The sequence below is a fragment of the Cucurbita moschata genome, unplaced genomic scaffold, assembly GCF_002738365.1.
Source record: "Cucurbita moschata cultivar Rifu unplaced genomic scaffold, Cmos_1.0 Cmo_Scf00005, whole genome shotgun sequence".
Taxonomy (NCBI): Eukaryota; Viridiplantae; Streptophyta; class Magnoliopsida; order Cucurbitales; family Cucurbitaceae; genus Cucurbita; species Cucurbita moschata.
In genome coordinates, this window is record NW_019268521.1 from 5718493 (window position 1) to 5737653 (window position 19161).

Here is a 19161-nt window from a genome sequence, read left to right on the forward strand (position 1 = left end):
TTTTTTTTTTTTTTTTTTTTTTTTTAATTAATTAATTAATTTATTTATTTATTTATTATTATTATTATTATTAAACACACAACACATACACACAAAATACATTTTATCATTATTTTGGGTTATTACATTTTCTTTTCTTCTTATTTTAGGGATATATTGGGAAATCCAATCACCCTTCATGATTCAAATACCGATCAATTATTCGAGTTAATATGATTTTTTCGAAACAAGAAAACATAGGCATGAAAATTACGAACAAACAAATAATTATTGGATGATTAATTTGTATGCAGTCATTGACCTCTAGTTGCAAACTTGCAAGGGAGAGTACGTGAATATTGATTCCAACAATGTGGACTGTTTACGACACTATAAAGCGTACCAAAAGATACGTAGGTTTCGTTAAACTTGAAACAATAAACTTGAAGCGTACCAAGTGATTATATTTGTTTTATTCTTCTTCATAGTGTTTCGAATATCGAGATAGGTTCAATTTTGTTGCCAAAATGTTCGTTTATTTCACCGAAACCACGAGAAGGTGGAGTTCACGAGAGATCGATATACGACACCTCCAGATTTTCCCTTGATCCTTAGTCATCGTTTTCTTCTCTCAATTGTCTAACTTCTTCCATAATGTTGTGAATCATGCTTAAATCTTGTTGGTTTGATACTGATGTTGTTACGCTGACCTATAAATTCAAACTTGCTACTTTTTGGCTGAACAACGATCAAGGGGGAGAAAATATTATTATTAGTGTTATTATTATTTTAACGAATATATTATGAATCCTATGTTTTTCTTTCTCGTTCGTGCTTTTCCTTATCATGTCGACCTTAGCTCTAAAGACTATCGGTCTTTGATCTATAGGTAATATGCAAACTATATGTTAAAATAATTTTTTGTGGATATTTTATATTTTAAGCATTTTTCATGACCTAATCTACAGCGGGATCACGATATGGTGGTACTACATATGGATATTGAAGCTGATGCGTGGATTAAAAAATTAAAATACTCTATTGTCGACGACTGGAGACGGTGATTTATCGAAAACCAAGTAACGGGGTAAATTTTTTTTTTTTTTTTTTTTTTGCATTATTTGGTATAATTTAAGTCTGATATATAATCGCTCAAGCGCCCGCAAGCCAACCGTGTTCACCGTGCCATCTCCATCTCCATAACCAATTTGAGTTTTTATGGCAATCAACTTCATCTTTATTTTTCTCTCCAATGGATGTGAGATCTAATAATCCACCTCCTTTAAGTTTGGCGTCCTCGCTGCTGACGTACCACATGGTGTCTGACTCTGATATTATTTATAATAGCCCAAGCGTAGATATTGTCCGGTTCAACCCGTTACGTATTGTTATAACTCTCATAGTTTTAAAATATATTTACGAGGGAGAGATTTTCGTATCTTTGTACTCCACAAAGATTCTAAGAAAGGAGATTTTGGACAAGTTCAACGAGATAGTCAATTTTTTAGAAAAGTAAATAGTGCATATATAATACTCACATGAAACTTTTAAATCTCTCTCATTTTAACACCTTGAAATATGAACCGGAATCTCTACCGTAGCTCATAGATCATCCCCAACTTTTGTCGTCTAATCCATTTTATGTTGGTGGAGACTCGTATACTAGTATTGTTGTTCCACCTCCTACGCTAGTAATCTCGAAAGGTATGCATATATCCAAGTAACAACCTACGTTCATCGCTAGCTAATATTGTCCGCTTTGGCCCATCGCGTATCGTTGTCAATCTCATGGTTTTGAAACGCGTCTAACAAGGAGAGAATTCCACACCTTTCTAAGAAATGCTTCAGCCCCTAGACCCTGAAAGAGGTAGATTGTGGGATCCCACCTTTATTATAAGGGTGTGAAAACTTCTCCCTACTAGACACGTTTCAAAAACCCGGAAGGGAAATTCGAAAGAGAAAATCTAAAAAAGACAGTATTTGGTAGCGGTGAGCTTGGGCTGTTATAGTTCATCTTTTTTTATTGATATCATGTCGATTAAATCGGTGAACGAGAGTATTCGTTGCTTGTACATGGGAAATAAAGATGTTGTCCCAGTTAAAACCTTGAGGTCTATTCAACAACCCATTCGAGTTGATTCAATGCATTTGTATATTAACTCTTCCATTTTATGTTTTTGATAAAAGAGTTGCATGTTGGGAAATCCAGTCACTGTACAGAGAACAAATGATAATTCCAAAGTTCCATATGCTCATAGAATGAATCTCATCCCCACTCAACTGTACGAGGTAATATAACGTTTGATTCAATGAAGAAAACATTAAGAATTGGGAGAATTGGAGGAATTATTTAACTATTTAATTGTTGCATAGTTAGTGAGAAGCAATTGCAAAGGAGAATATGAGAACATTAAGCCAGATAACATGGAGTGCGTGAAACATGTAGCAACCTTCAAAAAGGTTTGTCTCGTTGGAGTTATAACAACGTTAATGATGTTCTTAACTTGAAGTTGGTGTTGTCAATTGTTCTTCATGTTCTTATAATGCGTGAGTAGAATCAATCATTGGTGTATTACGTGCCCATTTTGTGAGGATGTTTCTTCAACTCCTTTGAAGCACAACTGCATCTTGCTCCAAGAGCGTTGCCTCCGCCTCCTCTCTATTGTCAAGTAAATTTCTTGTTTGAACCTTTTACTTTTTCCAGGGAGTGGATTCTTGATTATGTTTGTCATTCAGGAGTACAAAGACTTTCGCATCATTCAAAACTCAGTTATAAAGGATATTGAATTTTTATTTTTCGGTATTATTATGTTAAATTATGGTTGTTTATTTATACTAATTTATATATCTTGATGAAATATATAGTGGGATCATGATGATATGATGGTGCCGGTTATAAATACCGAAGCGTGGATCAATCTCTAAATTATCTTCTTGTTGATAATTGGAGACTTTGGTTTGCTATGGATGATCAAGTATTCCCGTTATTTCTTCTGTCAATTCTTTTTAGAGATAAATCATTGTGATATACTCAAGACACCACAAGCACAGAGCTCCAAGGTACAAACGGTTCATATTTCAAGTTATTCATTCCACCAAACTAGCAGTAAACTTACTTATCTAATTAGTTTAAATTAAAATTAATCATTATTTTTTATGCTATTTTGAATCACTTCATATAAATGTTTTTATGATATCATTGAAACAAAACAAGTTGAATGATCATTTTATAGTCTAAATATTTTAACATATCTACTCTATTTTTTTTATGTAAATCATTTGTATGGTTTCGTGTTCTCTGGCAGCTTAGCCACGTGATCCAACCATTCTTAATACGAGCAACCACGGGATCGAACCTCATGGTGCCATGTGCCATGTTTTAAAGAAGGGCTTTCTTATAAAGAGATCTTCTCATCTTCTCCCAAATAATTTGCTGACACCGACAGATCATATATGAATTATTTATTCTCCTTCATTTTCAAGCCCGCCCCCACCACGACCACGATCCTCCGCCGCCGTATCACCCGTCTTGTTGGCTGTTCTTTTTGAGGTGTTCTCCGCTGCCGCAAGGCCTTATTAGGGACCGTCAGGTGTCTGCCGGGATTCTCAGGTCTTCCCATAATCTTTTAACTTTAATTTATTCAGAATTTTCATTTTAATATTGTTGTTATCTCCATGCAATCCACGCCACTTATACTTTTCAATTTTTTATTTATATGTATATCAGCGGTTGAGACTTTTTGGAACAATCATGAAGCACCCGGGCGTAAATAAAAATTTCCTTTAAATATGATCACATGGATTGGATAAAATTATAAAATTATTCCATTATCGCCAACACACCCACGCCAGAAGCAAGCGCTCGCTTCCACCCCTCCACCGCCGTTGACTAACCGCTCCACCATGCCCACCTTCTTCTGCCGCTTCTCTATTCTTGTCCAGATCATCTCCGCCGCCGTCGTTGCAGGGTCGTATTCGAAGGTGGAGTTTCTGCCGGGCTTCCCAGGTCGTCTCCCCTTCGAGCTGGAAACAGGGTCAGTTTTGTTTCCGTAAAAATGAGTTTAAATTAAGTGAAAATATTAAATTTTTGAAACGGAACAGATATGTGGGCGTCGGGGAATTGGAGGAGGTGCAATTGTTTTATTATTTTGTGAAATCCGAAGGGAATCCCAGGACGGATCCTCTGCTTTTTTGGCTCACCGGAGGCCCCGGCTGCTCTGCTTTTACTGGACTCGCCTTTGAAATTGGTATAACCATCGAGTGTTCTTGTTCTTCTGCTCATTAACGCCAACCAACAATGCTTTGATTATTCCAACCTGATTTAATGCATTTATTTAAAGGTCCTATAAATTTCAAGCTTGAGCTATACAATGGGAGCTTGCCCCAACTATTCTGGAACCCTTATTCATGGACAAAGGTGAAATTTTTTTCCTAAAATTTTTCCTTTCAATCATAACCACCGTTGATCTAACTCTTGAGATGGCGATGAACGGTAGAAATCGAGTATACTATTTGTAGATTTGCCGGTGGAAACTGGATTCTCGTATGGCACAACTCCACGATCTCTGGAGGCAGGAGATTCCCGTGTTGTTCATCATTCTATTCAATTTTTTAAAAAGGTAAATAGTAAAAAGTATATCTTTGGAAAAATAGTATATAGTTTGAGATTAATCATTTTAATCCTTTTTTTTTATATTTTATGATAAAAATTGCAGTGGTTAATTGATCACCCAGAATTTATCTCTAATCCATTTTATGTGGGTGGAGATTCATACTCCGGTATGGTAATTCCGGCTATTGCTCATAAAGTTTCAGAAGGTATATAAATATTTTTTAAAATAATTATATTGATATCAATAATCCATTGGGAAAATTACTAATTTTTTTTCTCTTTGCCACAGAAAATAAGCGTGGTTTATTGTTGTTGGATCTTCAGGTTTGTGATAAGGGGAATTTCTCTGTTATATTATTATATGTTGCTCTGCTTTTTAAAGAACCTTTCTTCTTATTTCAGGGATATATATTGGGAAATCCAGTCACCATTCGTAATTCAAATACCAATTTTCAAATTCCTTATGCTCATAGAATGGCTCTTATATCCGATGAATTATTCGAGGTAATATGTTTTTTTTCGAAACAATAAAACATTTACGAACAAACTAAATAATTATTCGATGATTAATTTGTATGCAGTCATTAACCTCTAGTTGCAAGGGAGAGTACGTGAATATTGATCCGAGCAATGTGGATTGTTTAAGACATTATAAAACGTACCAAAAGGTATGTAGGTCCGTTGTACTTGATGCAATAATGGGAAATGGGCATAGATATCTGATTATATTTGCTTTGTTAGTGTGTTTCAAATATCGAGAGAGCTTCAATTTTGTTGCCAAAATGTATGTTTATTTCTCCGAAGCAACGAGAAGGTGGAGATCATGGGAGATCGCTATACGACACCTCTGGATTGTCCCTCGAGCCCGAGCCATCGCTTTCTTCTCTCGATTGTCCGGTATCTTCTTCTCCCCATAACGCTATGAATCGTGCCTAAATCTCATTAATTTGATATTCACGTTTTTTACGCAGACCTATAAATTCAAACTTGCTACTTATTGGGCGAACAACGACCAAGTTCGAAAAGCACTTCACATACGAGAGGTTAAAAAATATGATTATTATTATTTTAATGAATATATTCCGAATCCTATGTTTTTCTTTTCTCGTTCTTTTTTGCAGGGAAGCGTGGGAGAATGGCTGAGATGTAATGTTAGGGACAGTTACAAGTACGATTTCCAGAGTGCTTTTCCTTATCATGTGGACCTTAGTTCTAAAGGCTACCCGTCTTTGATCTATAGGTAATTTACAAACTATACATCAAAATGATTTTTCTTTGGACAATTTATATCGTAAGTATTTTTCATGACCTAATCTACAGCGGGGATCACGATATGATGGTACCGCATATGGACACTGAAGCATGGATTAAAAAATTAAATTACTCTATTGTCGATGAGTGGAGACCTTGGTTTATCCAAAACCAAGTAGCCGGGTATTTTTATTATTATTTATTATTAGTATTAGTATTATTAATTGGTATAATTTTAGTCTGAGATATTATTTTTGGACAGATATACAAGAAGATATGCAAATAATATGACATTTGCAACCATAAAAGTAAGTAAATTTGATGTATAATATATTCATATGATTCGTATGATTTATTGTTGTTTTTGTAAAATATGTGTAGGGTGGAGGGCACACAGCAGAATACACACAAAAAGAATGCAGTATACTGTTCAGTCGATGGATTAGTGGAGAACCCTTATAGATGGGGTTATAATTTAGTAAATGCTCATTTTTATTGGGATGTAATAAATTGATTGATCGTCCTTTATGTGGTAATAAAAATGGTGCTTTTTTGTCTCTCAAATCACAACACGAGTGTGGCGGCAGCCCATAGAATTTATACCAGAAATCTCGTTGATTATTGCATCCAAAGCATCTCTGTTTTCCAAAATGGATTTATGAGAAACACCCGGAAGAACAATCGTTTCCAGCGTTTGATTCTTCTCCTTCGCCCATAATCGCTCAAGCGCCCGCAAGCTCACCGTGTTCACCGTGCCATCTCCGTCTCCATAACCAATTTCCGGTTGCTCGTCGAACCCGTTTTCGCCGTATGACAGAGTCTCCGGTGTCTTGACACCACCTCCGATTACACAAGTTAAATGTACTCCAGGTGCTTGTAATTGTTCCATGAGGGGCACTATGCGAGATTCGTAGGGATAAACGCCTTCCCCGAAGCCAATGTCCTTGAGAAAACGAGGAATTTCGTCGACTGTGTAATTGGAGTTTTGAGTGATCACTATCGGCGTTTTGCGGTCGTAGATTGTGGGGTTCGGTAATAGCCATAGGTTGCTTTCGGAGCTCCGTTGCTCTGTTCTGACGAGTAATGGATTCACTAGGGGAACGCCGAGGGTGTTCCCTGATGCGAATGTGCGCATACCCTCCACTGATCCACCCCATGGTGTTGACAGGGCCACAAGGTGTTTGATGAAATGCTTACGCCAAGAGGGTGGGTTTCGATTGAGAAATTGGAGGGCGAAGAGGCCACCTAGACTATGAGACACGAGTATTACTGATTTTCCACCATTTGAACTGCTTGCCTTTTGCACCAATTCTTTTAGGTCCTTCAGGAACTTGGAACCCACTGCGCAGGGATGGCCTTCTGGAGCCAAACCATATCGAAAATCATAGGGTGCTCCGAACAGGGTCTTGTCTCTGACATACCCAATTGCTTCTAATGAATCCACAAGCCCGGCCATATACGTTGTGATCTTCCTGTAAGAAGAAAAAGGCAACCCAACCAGCAGGAATCTGTCAAAATACAGTCCCGTTTTCCCCACGAATGCCACCAAAGTGAAAGGAGATCAGAAGAACACTTACTTGAGAGTGGGGTCGAGGTAGAGAAGAGACTGAACTGACCCAAATTTATTGACTCTAGTTTGAACGCCAACTGCATTTCTGTAATCATCCGAGTCTGTGTCGTAATAAAGGGTCATTCGCCGAGCAAAACAATCGGTGTATGGAGCCAGCAGAACGGTGGGGGTGAACCAGAGCCTGAACCATCCTTGTGTGTCCTTCATGATAGGATTCCATCGGCTGCAAAATACGCTGGAGGATTTGTAGTCTTTGGTGAGGCGGGCTTCCAATTGGTTCCCTCCGGCTCCGGGAATGAGTATCACAGGGTGGAGGGAGCTGCCTGATTCACACATGTACAGCTGCTGCACCATCGCCATTGAAACTATGGCGATGATCTTTAGGTCCTCCAACAAACCCTTCATCTTCTTTCTTTGTTTGTGAATTGTCCTTCTTCTTGATGATTGATGATATCCCATTTTCCATGGCGTTCATCAACTCGGTGACGTAACACTTCTCCATGTGTGGTGCAGAATAGCTCGCTTTATCCAACTAACAACACATTCTCAACCCAATAGTTGTGGGCCTTGGCCCATGAATTTATTGAACTTAAAGATAAAAATAAAAAACAAATGAATTTGGACCTAAATTTATTATGTTGGGTCCATAATTTTCAATTTAAGTGCGAATACTAACTTGAATTAGTATAAAGAAAAAATGTGATTAAATTACAAAACATGTGAATGATATAAAATTGATAAAATCTGAGATAAAAACATCGTTAGAACATAATATTTGTCTGTTGAAATACATAAATTTTAGCTAAATAATTTAATAATTTATTTTATTAATGTTAACCAATTTAAGAAGATTTTTACCATTTTTCTCAATAAAGTAAGTGGATATTAGATGACTCTCCACAAGCTCATGGCTTTGCTTTGGGCTTCCCCAAAATGCATCGTACCATTAAGTATTGTTTGTTTATGGAACCATGATTATTCCTTAAATTAGTCGATGTGAGACTTTCATCATCCAACACCCTCCCTCGAACAAAGTACGCCTCCCCCACTGTAAGCATGGGCTCTCATGGCTTTGCTTTGGGTCTCCCCAAAAGGTTTCGTACCAATGGAGAAAGTATTATTTATTTATTAACCCATAGTCATTCCCTAAATTAGTCCACGGGACTTTCATCCTCGGACAAATAGTATAAATGACAATTTTACTGAATTTAGGGGTTATAATTGATATTTTATTTTAGGTAAAACAGAGAAAAAGGGGAAAGAAAGAAAGAAAGAAAGAAAGAAAGAAAGAAAGAAAGAAAGAGAAGGAAAAAAGAAAGAAATAAAAAAACCGGTTCTTTGAAGTTCAAAGAAGCAGAGAACTGTGGGATGAACCGGGCATATATACTTTGAGCTCTTAAACCCTTCCCGGCTTCTTCCTAAACCTAGTTGCCTACTTCCTCTTCCTCTTTCCCTTCCCATTACCCTATTCTTTTGCTTCCCTTCTTCTAAACCTAGTTGTTTTCGATGCGCCATTTCCTCTGCCAAGTTCTTGCTCGGTCCGTCCAGACACCAATCAACTGACGTTCCCTCAGTTTCTTTTGTTTGTTGGGAAAAATGATTGAATTTTATCGGAATTCTTCAATTGAATGGAAGCCGTCTCCTGTAGTAGCGTTAGCCTCCAGTGCCGATGGCTCTCAGGTTGCAGCTGCCCGAGAAGATGGCTCGCTCGAGATATGGCTGGTGTCTCCTGGTTCCGTAGGGTGGCACTGTCAGTTGGTACAGTCGACTATCATACATTCAACTTTTAGTCCGACTAATTAATTCTGAAGTTTGATTTTATTGCTTTCTTTTCAAACAGACGATTAATGGAGACCCTACTTCTAGGGTTTCATCACTGGTCTGGTGCCGTGCCGGTTCAAAAGATAGGCCTTCTGGTCGCTTATTTTCGTCCAGCATTGATGGTTCTATATCGGAGTGGGATTTGTTTGGTTTAACGCAGAAGGTATACCTTCTTGCTTCCTCTAAAAACTGCAGCTCATCTGCTTTATTCTTCCGGACTTCACGTTAACGTGTTATTGTGGCATTTCCGATATGTAAAGCACGCGTGTGCAATATAGTATTATAGTGGCGTTTATTTACTCAATTTCTTCTTGAAATGCCATCAGAAACACAATTAGTTTAGGATTGTTACCTACGATCTTTTTATCGAAATTGAACTTTACTAAAGATATTAAAGTATTGGTAGGAAAATTTGTAGCCAAAGTGGTAAATTTTGCGGTTAGTCAATATCCCAACGTGGCTTTTGGTCTCTAGGAGTACCATATTTATTTTGACCCTTCGCTTTGTTGTTATCCTAAGAAGCTTGTTTTGATTGATGGTTATTGTTTTCAGTCTGTTTTAGAATCAATTGGCCTCTCCATCTGGCAAATTGCTGCAGCACCCTGTAATAGTCGTGAAGTTCACAGGGAGGTTAAACCTAAGGAAATTGAAAATGCGCATGTAACTGACAACGAGAGTGATTGCCAAGATTGCAGTGAGAGTGAAGATGATTCTAATTCATCTAAACTTCATGTCCAAGCTAGCGATGAGGATCCCTGTCTAGCAATTGCTTGTGATGATGGGTGTGTGCGGATTTACAATATATGTGATGTGGAAGAGTTAATTTACAAAAGATCGTTGCCTAGGGTCAGTGGTGAGAATCTATTCCCGGATTCTTTGCTGCTATGTCATTTTTTATTTTCCATTAGCTGGATGGTTAAACCCTCTTTATCTTTCTGCTATTCCCAGGTCGTGTTTTAAGTGTAACATGGAGTAATGATGCAGAACGGATATTTTCAGGAAGCAGTGATGGGTATGTACACATACCACCTGTTGTTACTTGCAATGAAAATTTATATAATACATGATCCTTCTTCCATTTACTTCGTTAAGTTATGATTACCCCATGTTTGTTTGTTTTCCCTTTTCCATTTACTACTTTCAGGTTTATTCGTTGCTGGAATGCTAGTCTCGGGCATGAGGTTTATAGAATTACTGCTGGACTTGGAGGTTTGGGCAGTGGATCAGAACTTTGTGTATGGTCGTTACTTTTCCTTAGGTAAAGAATTACATACTTCTTGTGATCGCCTAGTTGTTAGGTGATATCTTCCACCATTCGTCATTATACTTTTCCATTCTGAAGGCATTTGTTATTTGGAATTTCTTGTTAACTGCAGGTGTGGTACCCTTGTTAGTGCAGATAGTACTGGTAGTGTGCAGTTTTGGGATAGTAATCATGGAACTCTTTTGCAAGCACACACCTTACACAAGGGTGATGTGAACGCACTTGCAGCTACTCCTAATCATAATAGAGTATATTCTGCTGGCTCTGATGGTCAGGTACTGATTTTGGTCATTCTGAATGGTTTCATTAAGTGCTTATGTACACTTCTCGCATGTTGCCCAATCATGTTAGGCCTTGCGAACATTTTGATTCTTCTACACCACTCAGCAATCTTGTTTTTATCAAAGATTCTTATTGTATCATTATCCATGTATTTTTGGCCTATGCCCATTTGATTAGTTACTTTTCTGATTCTTAAAATAATCACAGATTTCTTTAGTCTTGAGTTATGAAAGTATAGAACAAAAGGAGTGAAGGATTGATGTCTCAAGCTATTGTTTTAGCCTGTAGCCATCTATTGCTATTCTGACTGGGAGATGAGGGGCAAGCAAACCGTGTGCTTAGAGTTGAAATTTCTTTAACAATCTTAGAGGTTGATCATGTTGACAGTTCACTGATTTTATTACTTTTATATATTGTGGAAGGCAGTAGGTTGCAGTAGCTGTGTTTTGTTTTGGCGAGTAGAAATCATTGAAGATTGTTTTTTGTGTGTGTTTGTGAACAAAGAAGGGGCTAGTTTGTAATGTTCACTGTCCATATTGCTTATCAGTTGATAATTTGTCCTAATTTGTTTTCCTTATGGGAGCTTGTTAAATGAATTCATTCTTGTTGAGAAAATTCCTTTTCAATTTTATCAGTCTGTCACATTGTCCCAAACAATGAATGGAATCACTGGTGACCTGAATTACAGGCTTAGTTGCTGAGGAATTAAGTTAATGTTTTTATCGTCTTTCTATGTGGTAAATCAAATTCCATAACACTTGTGTCTTGTGAATATATTGTCTTTGTAGGTCATTCTCTACAAGCTCTCTAACGAGAATGTTCTATCTAGTGAAGACAAGTATTCTTCTGAAATGATGAAGAAATGGATTTATGTTGGTCATGTAAGGGCTCATACTCATGATATCAGGGCTTTGACTGTTGCAGTACCGATTTGTCGAGAAGGTATTTTTTTTTTAGTTTTTGTCCTTGTTAGTGTTATTTTTGTCAATACCAAAATTGGGCATTTTTCATCTGATGCATCTGCGGTGAACTCTAGGCTTGTTTGTTGGTGAAGCTTTATTTCATAATCAAGATTGAATACGATCCCTTTTGTTTCCTAAACTTTTTAGATTTTGTTTTTCTTAGCGGCAGAGGCGTCCCAAGATGTTGAGGTGAAAAGAATTCGTCATAAGAGGAAGCCTAATGACTTTAGCTATCATAAGTGGGCCCATCTGGGAGTTCCAATGTTAATGTCAGGCGGTGATGATACAAAGCTGTTTGCATACTCTGCTCAGGAATTTACCAAATTTTCTCCCCATGATATATGTCCTGCACCGCAAAGGGTACCTATGCAACTTGTACTCAATACAGTTTTCAACCAAGCACCATTATTACTTGTTCAGGCTGCTCACTCTTTGGACATCCTGTGTGTTCGCCCAAAATGTGGTTCGTTTGGAGATAAGACTTGTGGCCCTTCTAAGGGACTTGCAAAGGCAGATTTATTGGTTCGAGTTAAGAGCAAGGCATCTCGAAAGATTATCTGCAGTACTATTTCCAACTCTGGAAAGCTGTTTGCATTTTCTGATCACGCCAAACCCAACTTATATGAATTGAAGAAATCTGGAGGAAGCAAATGTTCGTGGACTGTTAATAGAAGGAAACTTCCAAATACGCTACCATTTGCCCATTCTATGGTCTTCAGTTTTGATTCTTCTCGATTAATCATAGCAGGGCATGATAAAAGGATATATGTAAGTTGCTTTACTAGATCAATCTATGATACAGTACCTGATTTGTCTTGATATATTTTTCTTATTACCTCTAATTTCATGAAGCACGTTTGACATTTTGTGGTATGAATTTATTGGATTATTTTGTAAAATTATTTCAATAAAATATGAGGGTATCATTTTATATCTGTTGCTGTTGAGAGGGAATTGTTTTAGCTGATTGATATGTTGGACTCTTTAATTGCATGCTATTGATTTCTGTTTTCCTGGTGAACAAATAAGCTAATATTAAAGACATTTGATGCTTCTGTGGTGGATTGTTTGGTCAATTTATTGAATGCTATTTAATTTAATTTCTTAACCCTTTCCCGTGGGAACAGGTTGTGGATGTGAGTAGTTTGGAAGTCTTACATAGTTTTACGCCTTTCCGGGAGCAACAGGATGATATATTGCCACCCGCTGAACCTCCTATAACAAAAATATTTACAAGTTCAGATGGGCAGTGGTTAGCTGCAGTCAACTGCTTTGGAGATATATACGTATTCAATATGGAGATTTTGAGGTTTGTTATCTTGTTGTGCTGATGTATTGTTTCATCAGCAGCTTATCATATCATTGCCCTCCCTTCCTATCTGCATTCTCATGGTTTCCAAGAAAGTTATGCACGGACTATTTTTCTCTTGTAACAGGCAACACTGGTTCATTTCGAGACTAGATGGTGCCTCAATTACAGCAGGAGGCTTTCCTCAATGGAACAACAATGTGCTTGTAGTCACTACTTCTTCCAATCAGATTTATGCCTTTGATATTGAGGCCAAGCAATTAGGAGACTGGTCAATGCGGCATACACAAGCTCTCCCGAAGAGGTTTCAAGAATTTCCTGGGGAGGTTATTGGTCTCTCTTTCCCACCATCTACCACTTCATTGCCTGTTATTGTGTATAGTTCCAGGTATTGCTCTACATTACTGTTTTATTCGCTGAAGTGAAATGTACTTGAACAAATTTTCCCTTGTAAAAATGAAATTTGGTATCTTGAATTTGATAGACTTGCACCGTTGTGTGGTTGATTACTACGTTGTTGTGTGCTAAGCTTTTAGTTCTTTTATATCCTGTCTACTTTTCTGGAAGAAGAGTTGTACTTAGATATATGCTTATTCTTGTGACCAAGTATTTCATGATATTACATTATGACAAAGCCATTGTGTCATTAACCCTGCGGGTCTTGAAAATACATTTCAAGTATTTCATGATATTACATTATGACAAAGCCATTGTGTCATTAACCCTGCGGGTCTTGAAAATACATTTCACTCTTTTGCATGTTCAGATTATTTGTTGATTTTGATTGAATCAGTGATCTATATTCATTGTTAGGAAATCTTGGCGCTATACTCATGTTTATCTCTGTTCGATCCTGCGTACCTCAGTCTATACATTTTGACGTTTGACTGAAAAAATATCTTTTATTTTGTAGGGCAATGTGCTTGATTGACTTTAGAATGTCAGTGGACCAAAATGATGAATATGTCATGATAAGTGGACAAGATTCAACGGTGAAGAATTTATGGGGTACTCCAATAAATGGAAAACTGAAACGAAAGCTAAGAGACTGCCAAACAGAGGGTAGACCACATGGTAGAAAGAATTTTGAAAATTTTCCTTTTAGAGATCCTGTTTTACTTATTGGGCACCTCTCCAAAACTTCACTCTTGATTATAGAAAAACCATGGTTAGAAGTGGTTAACACTTTCGATGCCCCACCTGTGCACAGACATATATATGGGACTTAAGTCCTCATATTAAAGGCGTTTTCTAGGATATACTTGAATGTTGGAATCCACCATTCTTTCTATGACATCTCTCGATTCCTACAATTTTGTTCTTGGGAGGGGGGTTATCTGAGCGTCTAAAGCAGAGTGTTGTATTGTATCATTGATTATTTTTTTTTGAACTTAAAAGTAGTTCCTTTAGTCTTAAGAAGTTCTTGCATACCGCCTTTCCCTCCCCACTCCCATCGAAAAACTAAAAAATACCCCCAACAAAACATTGTTCTTTTACTTTGTTGTTAGTATTTGCAGTGCAAATGCAGGGTATTCTTATTTATCTACGGTTATATATTTTTGAAGTATACTCTGCTAATTCAGAATGAACAACAGTTGGGAGTATAATTAATACACTTTCCAGGTTATCTTTTATAATATACTACAGTGGAGTTTCGGTGGTAAATTGATCTCGCTTGCAGGCTTAAGCAGGTGAAAGACTTTACTCTGCATCCTGATTTTTTTTAGCACTAACTACAACTTATTGCCATTGAATTCTCAATGTTCCCACAGAAAGTATTTGTGTTTGTTTAACATATAGATTGAAATGGTAAGTGATACAATGCATATCTTTGAGAAGGATATTTTTTGAAACGCTATTCTGCAGAAATGTAGTTTCAGATAAACGATCTGTTCATGTGTGGCACCAAGAAGCTTGCATTGGAGTTGATGGTAAGAACTGTGCACTGCAGGTTACTCCGTTGAGTGTGTGTACAAGCTTCTGGGCTCTGGGTAGGTTGGTTCTCCATTTATGGACTGTTCTTCAAGCTTTGTAATGTTTTAATACAATGATCCAAAGAGGATTGGCATTGGACGTGTTAGAATGAAGTGGGCAGAGTTGTCCATTACCAAGAATCCACATCGTTTCCAAGATGTGGGCGCAATTTTCTGGAGAAAAAGATGGATTTTTTTTTTCTTTTTCTTTTATTATGCAGAAAAGAAATAATAATGATAATAATAATTGGAGCGGTTTCATTTAATGGATCATATTCCTAGTCGGTAGTTGTCTTGTCCCAAGAGTGGTGGGGTTGCTTTATTTGTCGTCCGTTTTTGGTTTGAAATTAGACGAAGCTCTACGTTTTCGACTTCCTTCCAACATGTTTGTCTCTTTCCCATTTTCTCTTCAATAATCAGATGTTGTTTGGTCACTTAGCATCTAGGCTGGCATCTCCCAGTGCCCCCAAATTAAAGTTGCTCTTTTGAGTTGTGACCCTTATTATTATTGCTTAATCATTTTCTTCCTCTCTTTATTTGTTCCTTTTCCTTTTTATTTTTTGTGGGAAATATGCTGCCACCTTCCTTATTTTATATCCACATCCCTTTTTCTTTTTCCTTTTGTTTTAATAATATGTATTTAAACTTATTTTTTTCTTTAATTCCAAGATTCAAACCATTCACTCTTAATTACTCCAATTGTTTTAATTTTTTTTTTTTTTTTGGATATATTCAATGAGTGAGGAATTTTCTGTTTATAGTAAACTAAGATCTAAGATGTATGCTTTAAACTCTTTTTCTTTTTCCATTTTTCGGTCCGTTTTTAGTGTTTCATGTTTCCCATTGCCTTGACAAGAACGTGGAAAAGAGAAGCCAACACAGCCTAAAACATTGGGGGGAAATTAAATTGAGAATAATAATAATAATAATAATAAAAGGAACAATATCCCTCTGATTTCTATAACATGTCGTTGTCATTTACTTGACGGCCCAAAAAGGGCATCGGAAGCTGCGGCGGAATCGCTAATACCCTTATTCTTCTGGCGCTGATTTTTGTTTCCTCAGTGCAGATTTTCTCTGTGTTTAATTAAAGTTTCACTTTTGAGTTAATAACACATCAAAGAACTTGCTCGATTTTAGGAAGAAGAAGAAGAAGAAGAAGAAGAAGAAGAATTTACCTTAAAGTGGGTTGCTGAGAATCCCTGAGAAAAATCAACTGGATTCTCCTCCGAAGCTTTGTTGCTTGTTGCTGCCTTGATTTTCTGCACGATGAACAATCAACAACATTAGAACGATAGAAGAATTCTTGGACCTACACGGAAGAATCTGATGGAACTGTTGTTTACGCTTGCTTTGCCGTAGCCATATACAGGGGAGCTAGCAGTGTCATCAAGGTAAGAAGGTTGCTGATTTCTGCCATTTTGTTTGCTTTTCTTGCTCTTCTTTTTCTCCTCCTTGCTGCAATTTATTGTTGAATCTGAAGCTGAATAGGCATAGGAAGAATACCCATTATTGTAAAACAATTCTTCGTTGTCCTCAAGGTAATGTGGTGGACCTGAGGAAGCATCAGACACCATTGATAGATCTTCTTCATCCGCCTCCTCTGCTCTTGCTTTTGCTTCCTTTACCCCATCAACCCCGCCGCCGAAACGATGGTCTGAAGTATAGGATTGGTCTAAGTACATAGTCCAACCTGATTCACCTCCACTGCAATAATGTGTAGCAGACCAATCATTCATGGTGGCAATTCAGTGGTTAGGCTTTGAGGGAATTTTTGGTATCAGGTAGCAGAAGAGGCGATGGAAATTGGATTGTTTATATAACAAAAATTTCCATCTTCTCTTTCTCTGCGTTGTGGCATTTCTATTGAAGAGGGGAAAAAGGGACCAAAACAATCACACTAAAGTCCTGGACTTAGTTTATCCCTCGTTTTATCTTTTGGTTTTTGCTTCCTTTATCTGTTTGTGGACACATCAGAGATGCCAGTTGGCAAGAACAATGGGGAAATCAAGAAGAATGGATGATATCTAAAGCGACAAACGTTTGGATGTGCGACAACAGTAGGTCCCCCTGAAAATGTACAATGGTGGGGCTGTCATTTCCATTAAAATTGAAGCCTATTTTGGAACAAACCCACCCTCATTTCCATTAACAGCTTTGATTAAGTTTGGATTTTACTTTTTCCTAATGACCCCATTGACTAATCTTCATCAGTTTCTTTCTATCTCCTTTTTTGACCCATCATGGCTGCCTTTTTCTCTCTATCACCAAAACAAGACGATAAAAACAATCGTCTTTTCTCATTATCCTCTTCTGGGTGTCCTGTTTTTTCCTTCTCTCTCTTGTGTTCTATCAGCTGTTTGGTATTAAATGTGTTAAATTAGTATTTAGACTTCCATTTTTTGTTAAACAACCGACAAGCATATAATCGTGTACTGCTGTGTATCTTACTTGCAAATCCCATTTTTCAAATTCCTGTTCTGTCTTTTCCTATCGCCATGGTTTCTTCTTCTTCTTCTTCACTGGGTTATGAGTGGTTCAATGGAGAGCTTGGGATGTTATGGAGCTCTCTTTTTTGAAAGAATTTACTGCTTTTTCTGTCTGTTCATACTTACCTTCTCTTATATCTTCTAATTGCCAAAAGGTTGTGTCCCTATTAGAAAATTGCTCAAAAAGTTAAGATTCTGCAGGTCCCCACGGTCGAATCCCCTTTTAGGAGATTAGTTTTGGTCGCCGTTTTTTGTTTGACTATCTTTGTTTTGAGAATGGTTGGAAGGGAGTCTCACATTGGCTAATTTAGGGAATGATATGATTGAAAGTTCAAAGCAATCTCGCAATATTATATCATTGTGCTGACTATTGTTATCCCATCCCTTTCTCATAATTCATCTTCTTTTTTCTTCTTCTCTGTTATGTGATTGCCAGTTCAGTTCCATTACCAGAAAAAGAGAATGGAAAATGGCCTTGCAGGTTAGTGGTTTGAGTTGTAGAACTCGTTTAAAAGTGACCCAAAATTTCGCCAAATTTTTGCTAAGGCTCGAGAAGTATGGGCTCTGGTTGTAAAGAAGATGGTCCCTAAAGCAATGGGGGGGAAAAGCAAGGTCAAACATGGCCGGTTGGTTGCCATCTCTTATCATAATTCCACCTTTTCAAAGATTCTTTCTTCTCTCACTCCCTTGCTTTCTTTCCCTTTCAGGACAAAGACAACAATCCGACATCCGTGAATGTTAGCTAAGTTAAAGTCAAACCTGCCCTTTTCGTTTTTGCATTAAACACTCGATGTTTAAAAGTCCTTGCTGCTAATAATGGGAAGCCATTACTGCTTTGTGAGATTACAGAGCTATTACCTCAGCTTCAAATTAGAAATGGGTTTTGAATTTTGCAACTGTTCCTTTCTTGTGAGCTCGAGTTTTGATGAATTGGATTGATTTAATAGTTTCTGTTTCAATCCAAGTTGGCAGGGAGAAAAACTCAGCAGATAATAAACCAAATCCTCCACTGATTTCCAATTTTCTTTTCTTAGTTTGAAATGGAAAAGTGAATGAAAAACTCTGCAGTTCGGCTCATTACTTACCGTTGTCATCCTTAAAGTTTCAAAACGTGTCTACTAGGAAGAAGTTTTCACACACTTGCTTTGTTCCGTATTACAAATGGTATCAGAATCAAAGTTGGACACTGGTGGTGTGCCAATGAGGATGCTAATGTGCTAATGTATCAGAGCCGAACATCTATTAGTAGTAAGTTTGAGCTGTTACAAGATCACAAGCACGAGATCATTAGACTGCAATGCAATGCAGAATAAGAAGAACGAGCATCGGATAAATAAGCAGAAGGGAGATAAAACATTCACTTAAATAGTTGATTCTTTATTGTGTCTCATTCTGGTTACCCATCCATGGCCAGAGTGGACGTGCTCCGACTGGTATTATCTGAAGTATTGTGGTATTGACAAACCCAAAAAGGAGGAGACCAAGATGAATTATGATCTGAAACTGTTCAAGTTACAGAATTGGAGAAACCCAAGGGGAGAAGAGGCTGGGGATGTCAGTGACCAATTTTAAGCAATATCTAATAATTCATAGGAAAATACAAACCATGTGGCTGGTGTTGTCAATTCTAGAATCAGATTCCACACGTC

General features: G+C 37.4%; 4 protein-coding genes, 1 long non-coding RNA gene and 1 pseudogene across 7 annotated transcripts; 4 read left to right on the forward strand and 2 right to left on the reverse strand.

Moving 5' to 3' along the window:
* The window catches only part of LOC111442924, a 5515-nt pseudogene extending 2817 nt beyond the window's left edge, over window positions 1–2698 (forward strand).
* A 1013-nt stretch (window positions 2699–3711) lies between these two features.
* On the forward strand, window positions 3712–6396 carry LOC111443651 (serine carboxypeptidase-like 13). Its single transcript, XM_023081561.1, has 14 exons — window positions 3712–4013; window positions 4081–4226; window positions 4320–4396; window positions 4476–4598; window positions 4695–4797; window positions 4881–4915; window positions 4994–5095; window positions 5173–5259; window positions 5333–5488; window positions 5563–5634; window positions 5713–5831; window positions 5912–6025; window positions 6105–6150; window positions 6224–6396. Exons 1-14 carry the CDS (start codon window positions 3883–3885, stop codon window positions 6302–6304), a joined length of 1392 nt encoding a protein of 463 aa, XP_022937329.1. The 5' UTR covers window positions 3712–3882; the 3' UTR covers window positions 6305–6396.
* Window positions 6317–7898, reverse strand: LOC111443652 (lecithin-cholesterol acyltransferase-like 1). Its single transcript, XM_023081562.1, has 2 exons — window positions 7420–7898; window positions 6317–7314 (listed from the first exon to the last, which is right to left on the reverse strand). Exons 1-2 carry the CDS (start codon window positions 7869–7871, stop codon window positions 6402–6404), a joined length of 1365 nt encoding a protein of 454 aa, XP_022937330.1. The 5' UTR covers window positions 7872–7898; the 3' UTR covers window positions 6317–6401.
* A 922-nt stretch (window positions 7899–8820) lies between these two features.
* On the forward strand, window positions 8821–14684 carry LOC111442803 (U3 small nucleolar RNA-associated protein 4 homolog). Of its 3 annotated transcripts, none has more exons than XM_023080333.1 (11): window positions 8821–9170; window positions 9253–9396; window positions 9786–10086; window positions 10182–10245; window positions 10378–10491; window positions 10610–10772; window positions 11568–11721; window positions 11905–12509; window positions 12869–13050; window positions 13178–13438; window positions 13964–14684. In XM_023080333.1, exons 1-11 carry the CDS (start codon window positions 9009–9011, stop codon window positions 14277–14279), a joined length of 2466 nt encoding a protein of 821 aa, XP_022936101.1. In that variant the 5' UTR covers window positions 8821–9008; the 3' UTR covers window positions 14280–14684. The 3 variants fall into 3 exon arrangements, with proteins under 3 accessions (XP_022936101.1, XP_022936102.1, XP_022936103.1); XM_023080334.1 differs by having other exon boundaries at window positions 11908–12509; XM_023080335.1 differs by having other exon boundaries at window positions 11911–12509.
* Window positions 14685–15859: 1175 nt separating this feature from the next.
* Window positions 15860–17734, reverse strand: LOC111442806. The gene is made up of 3 exons (XM_023080338.1): window positions 16370–17734; window positions 16202–16285; window positions 15860–16100 (listed from the first exon to the last, which is right to left on the reverse strand). Exons 1-3 carry the CDS (start codon window positions 16760–16762, stop codon window positions 16056–16058), a joined length of 522 nt encoding a protein of 173 aa, XP_022936106.1. The 5' UTR covers window positions 16763–17734; the 3' UTR covers window positions 15860–16055.
* Window positions 16279–18608, forward strand: LOC111442808. The gene is made up of 3 exons (XR_002710375.1): window positions 16279–16417; window positions 17949–18138; window positions 18220–18608. It is a non-coding gene; the product is annotated as an uncharacterized LOC111442808 (long non-coding RNA).
* The last annotated feature ends 553 nt before the right edge of the window (window positions 18609–19161 follow it).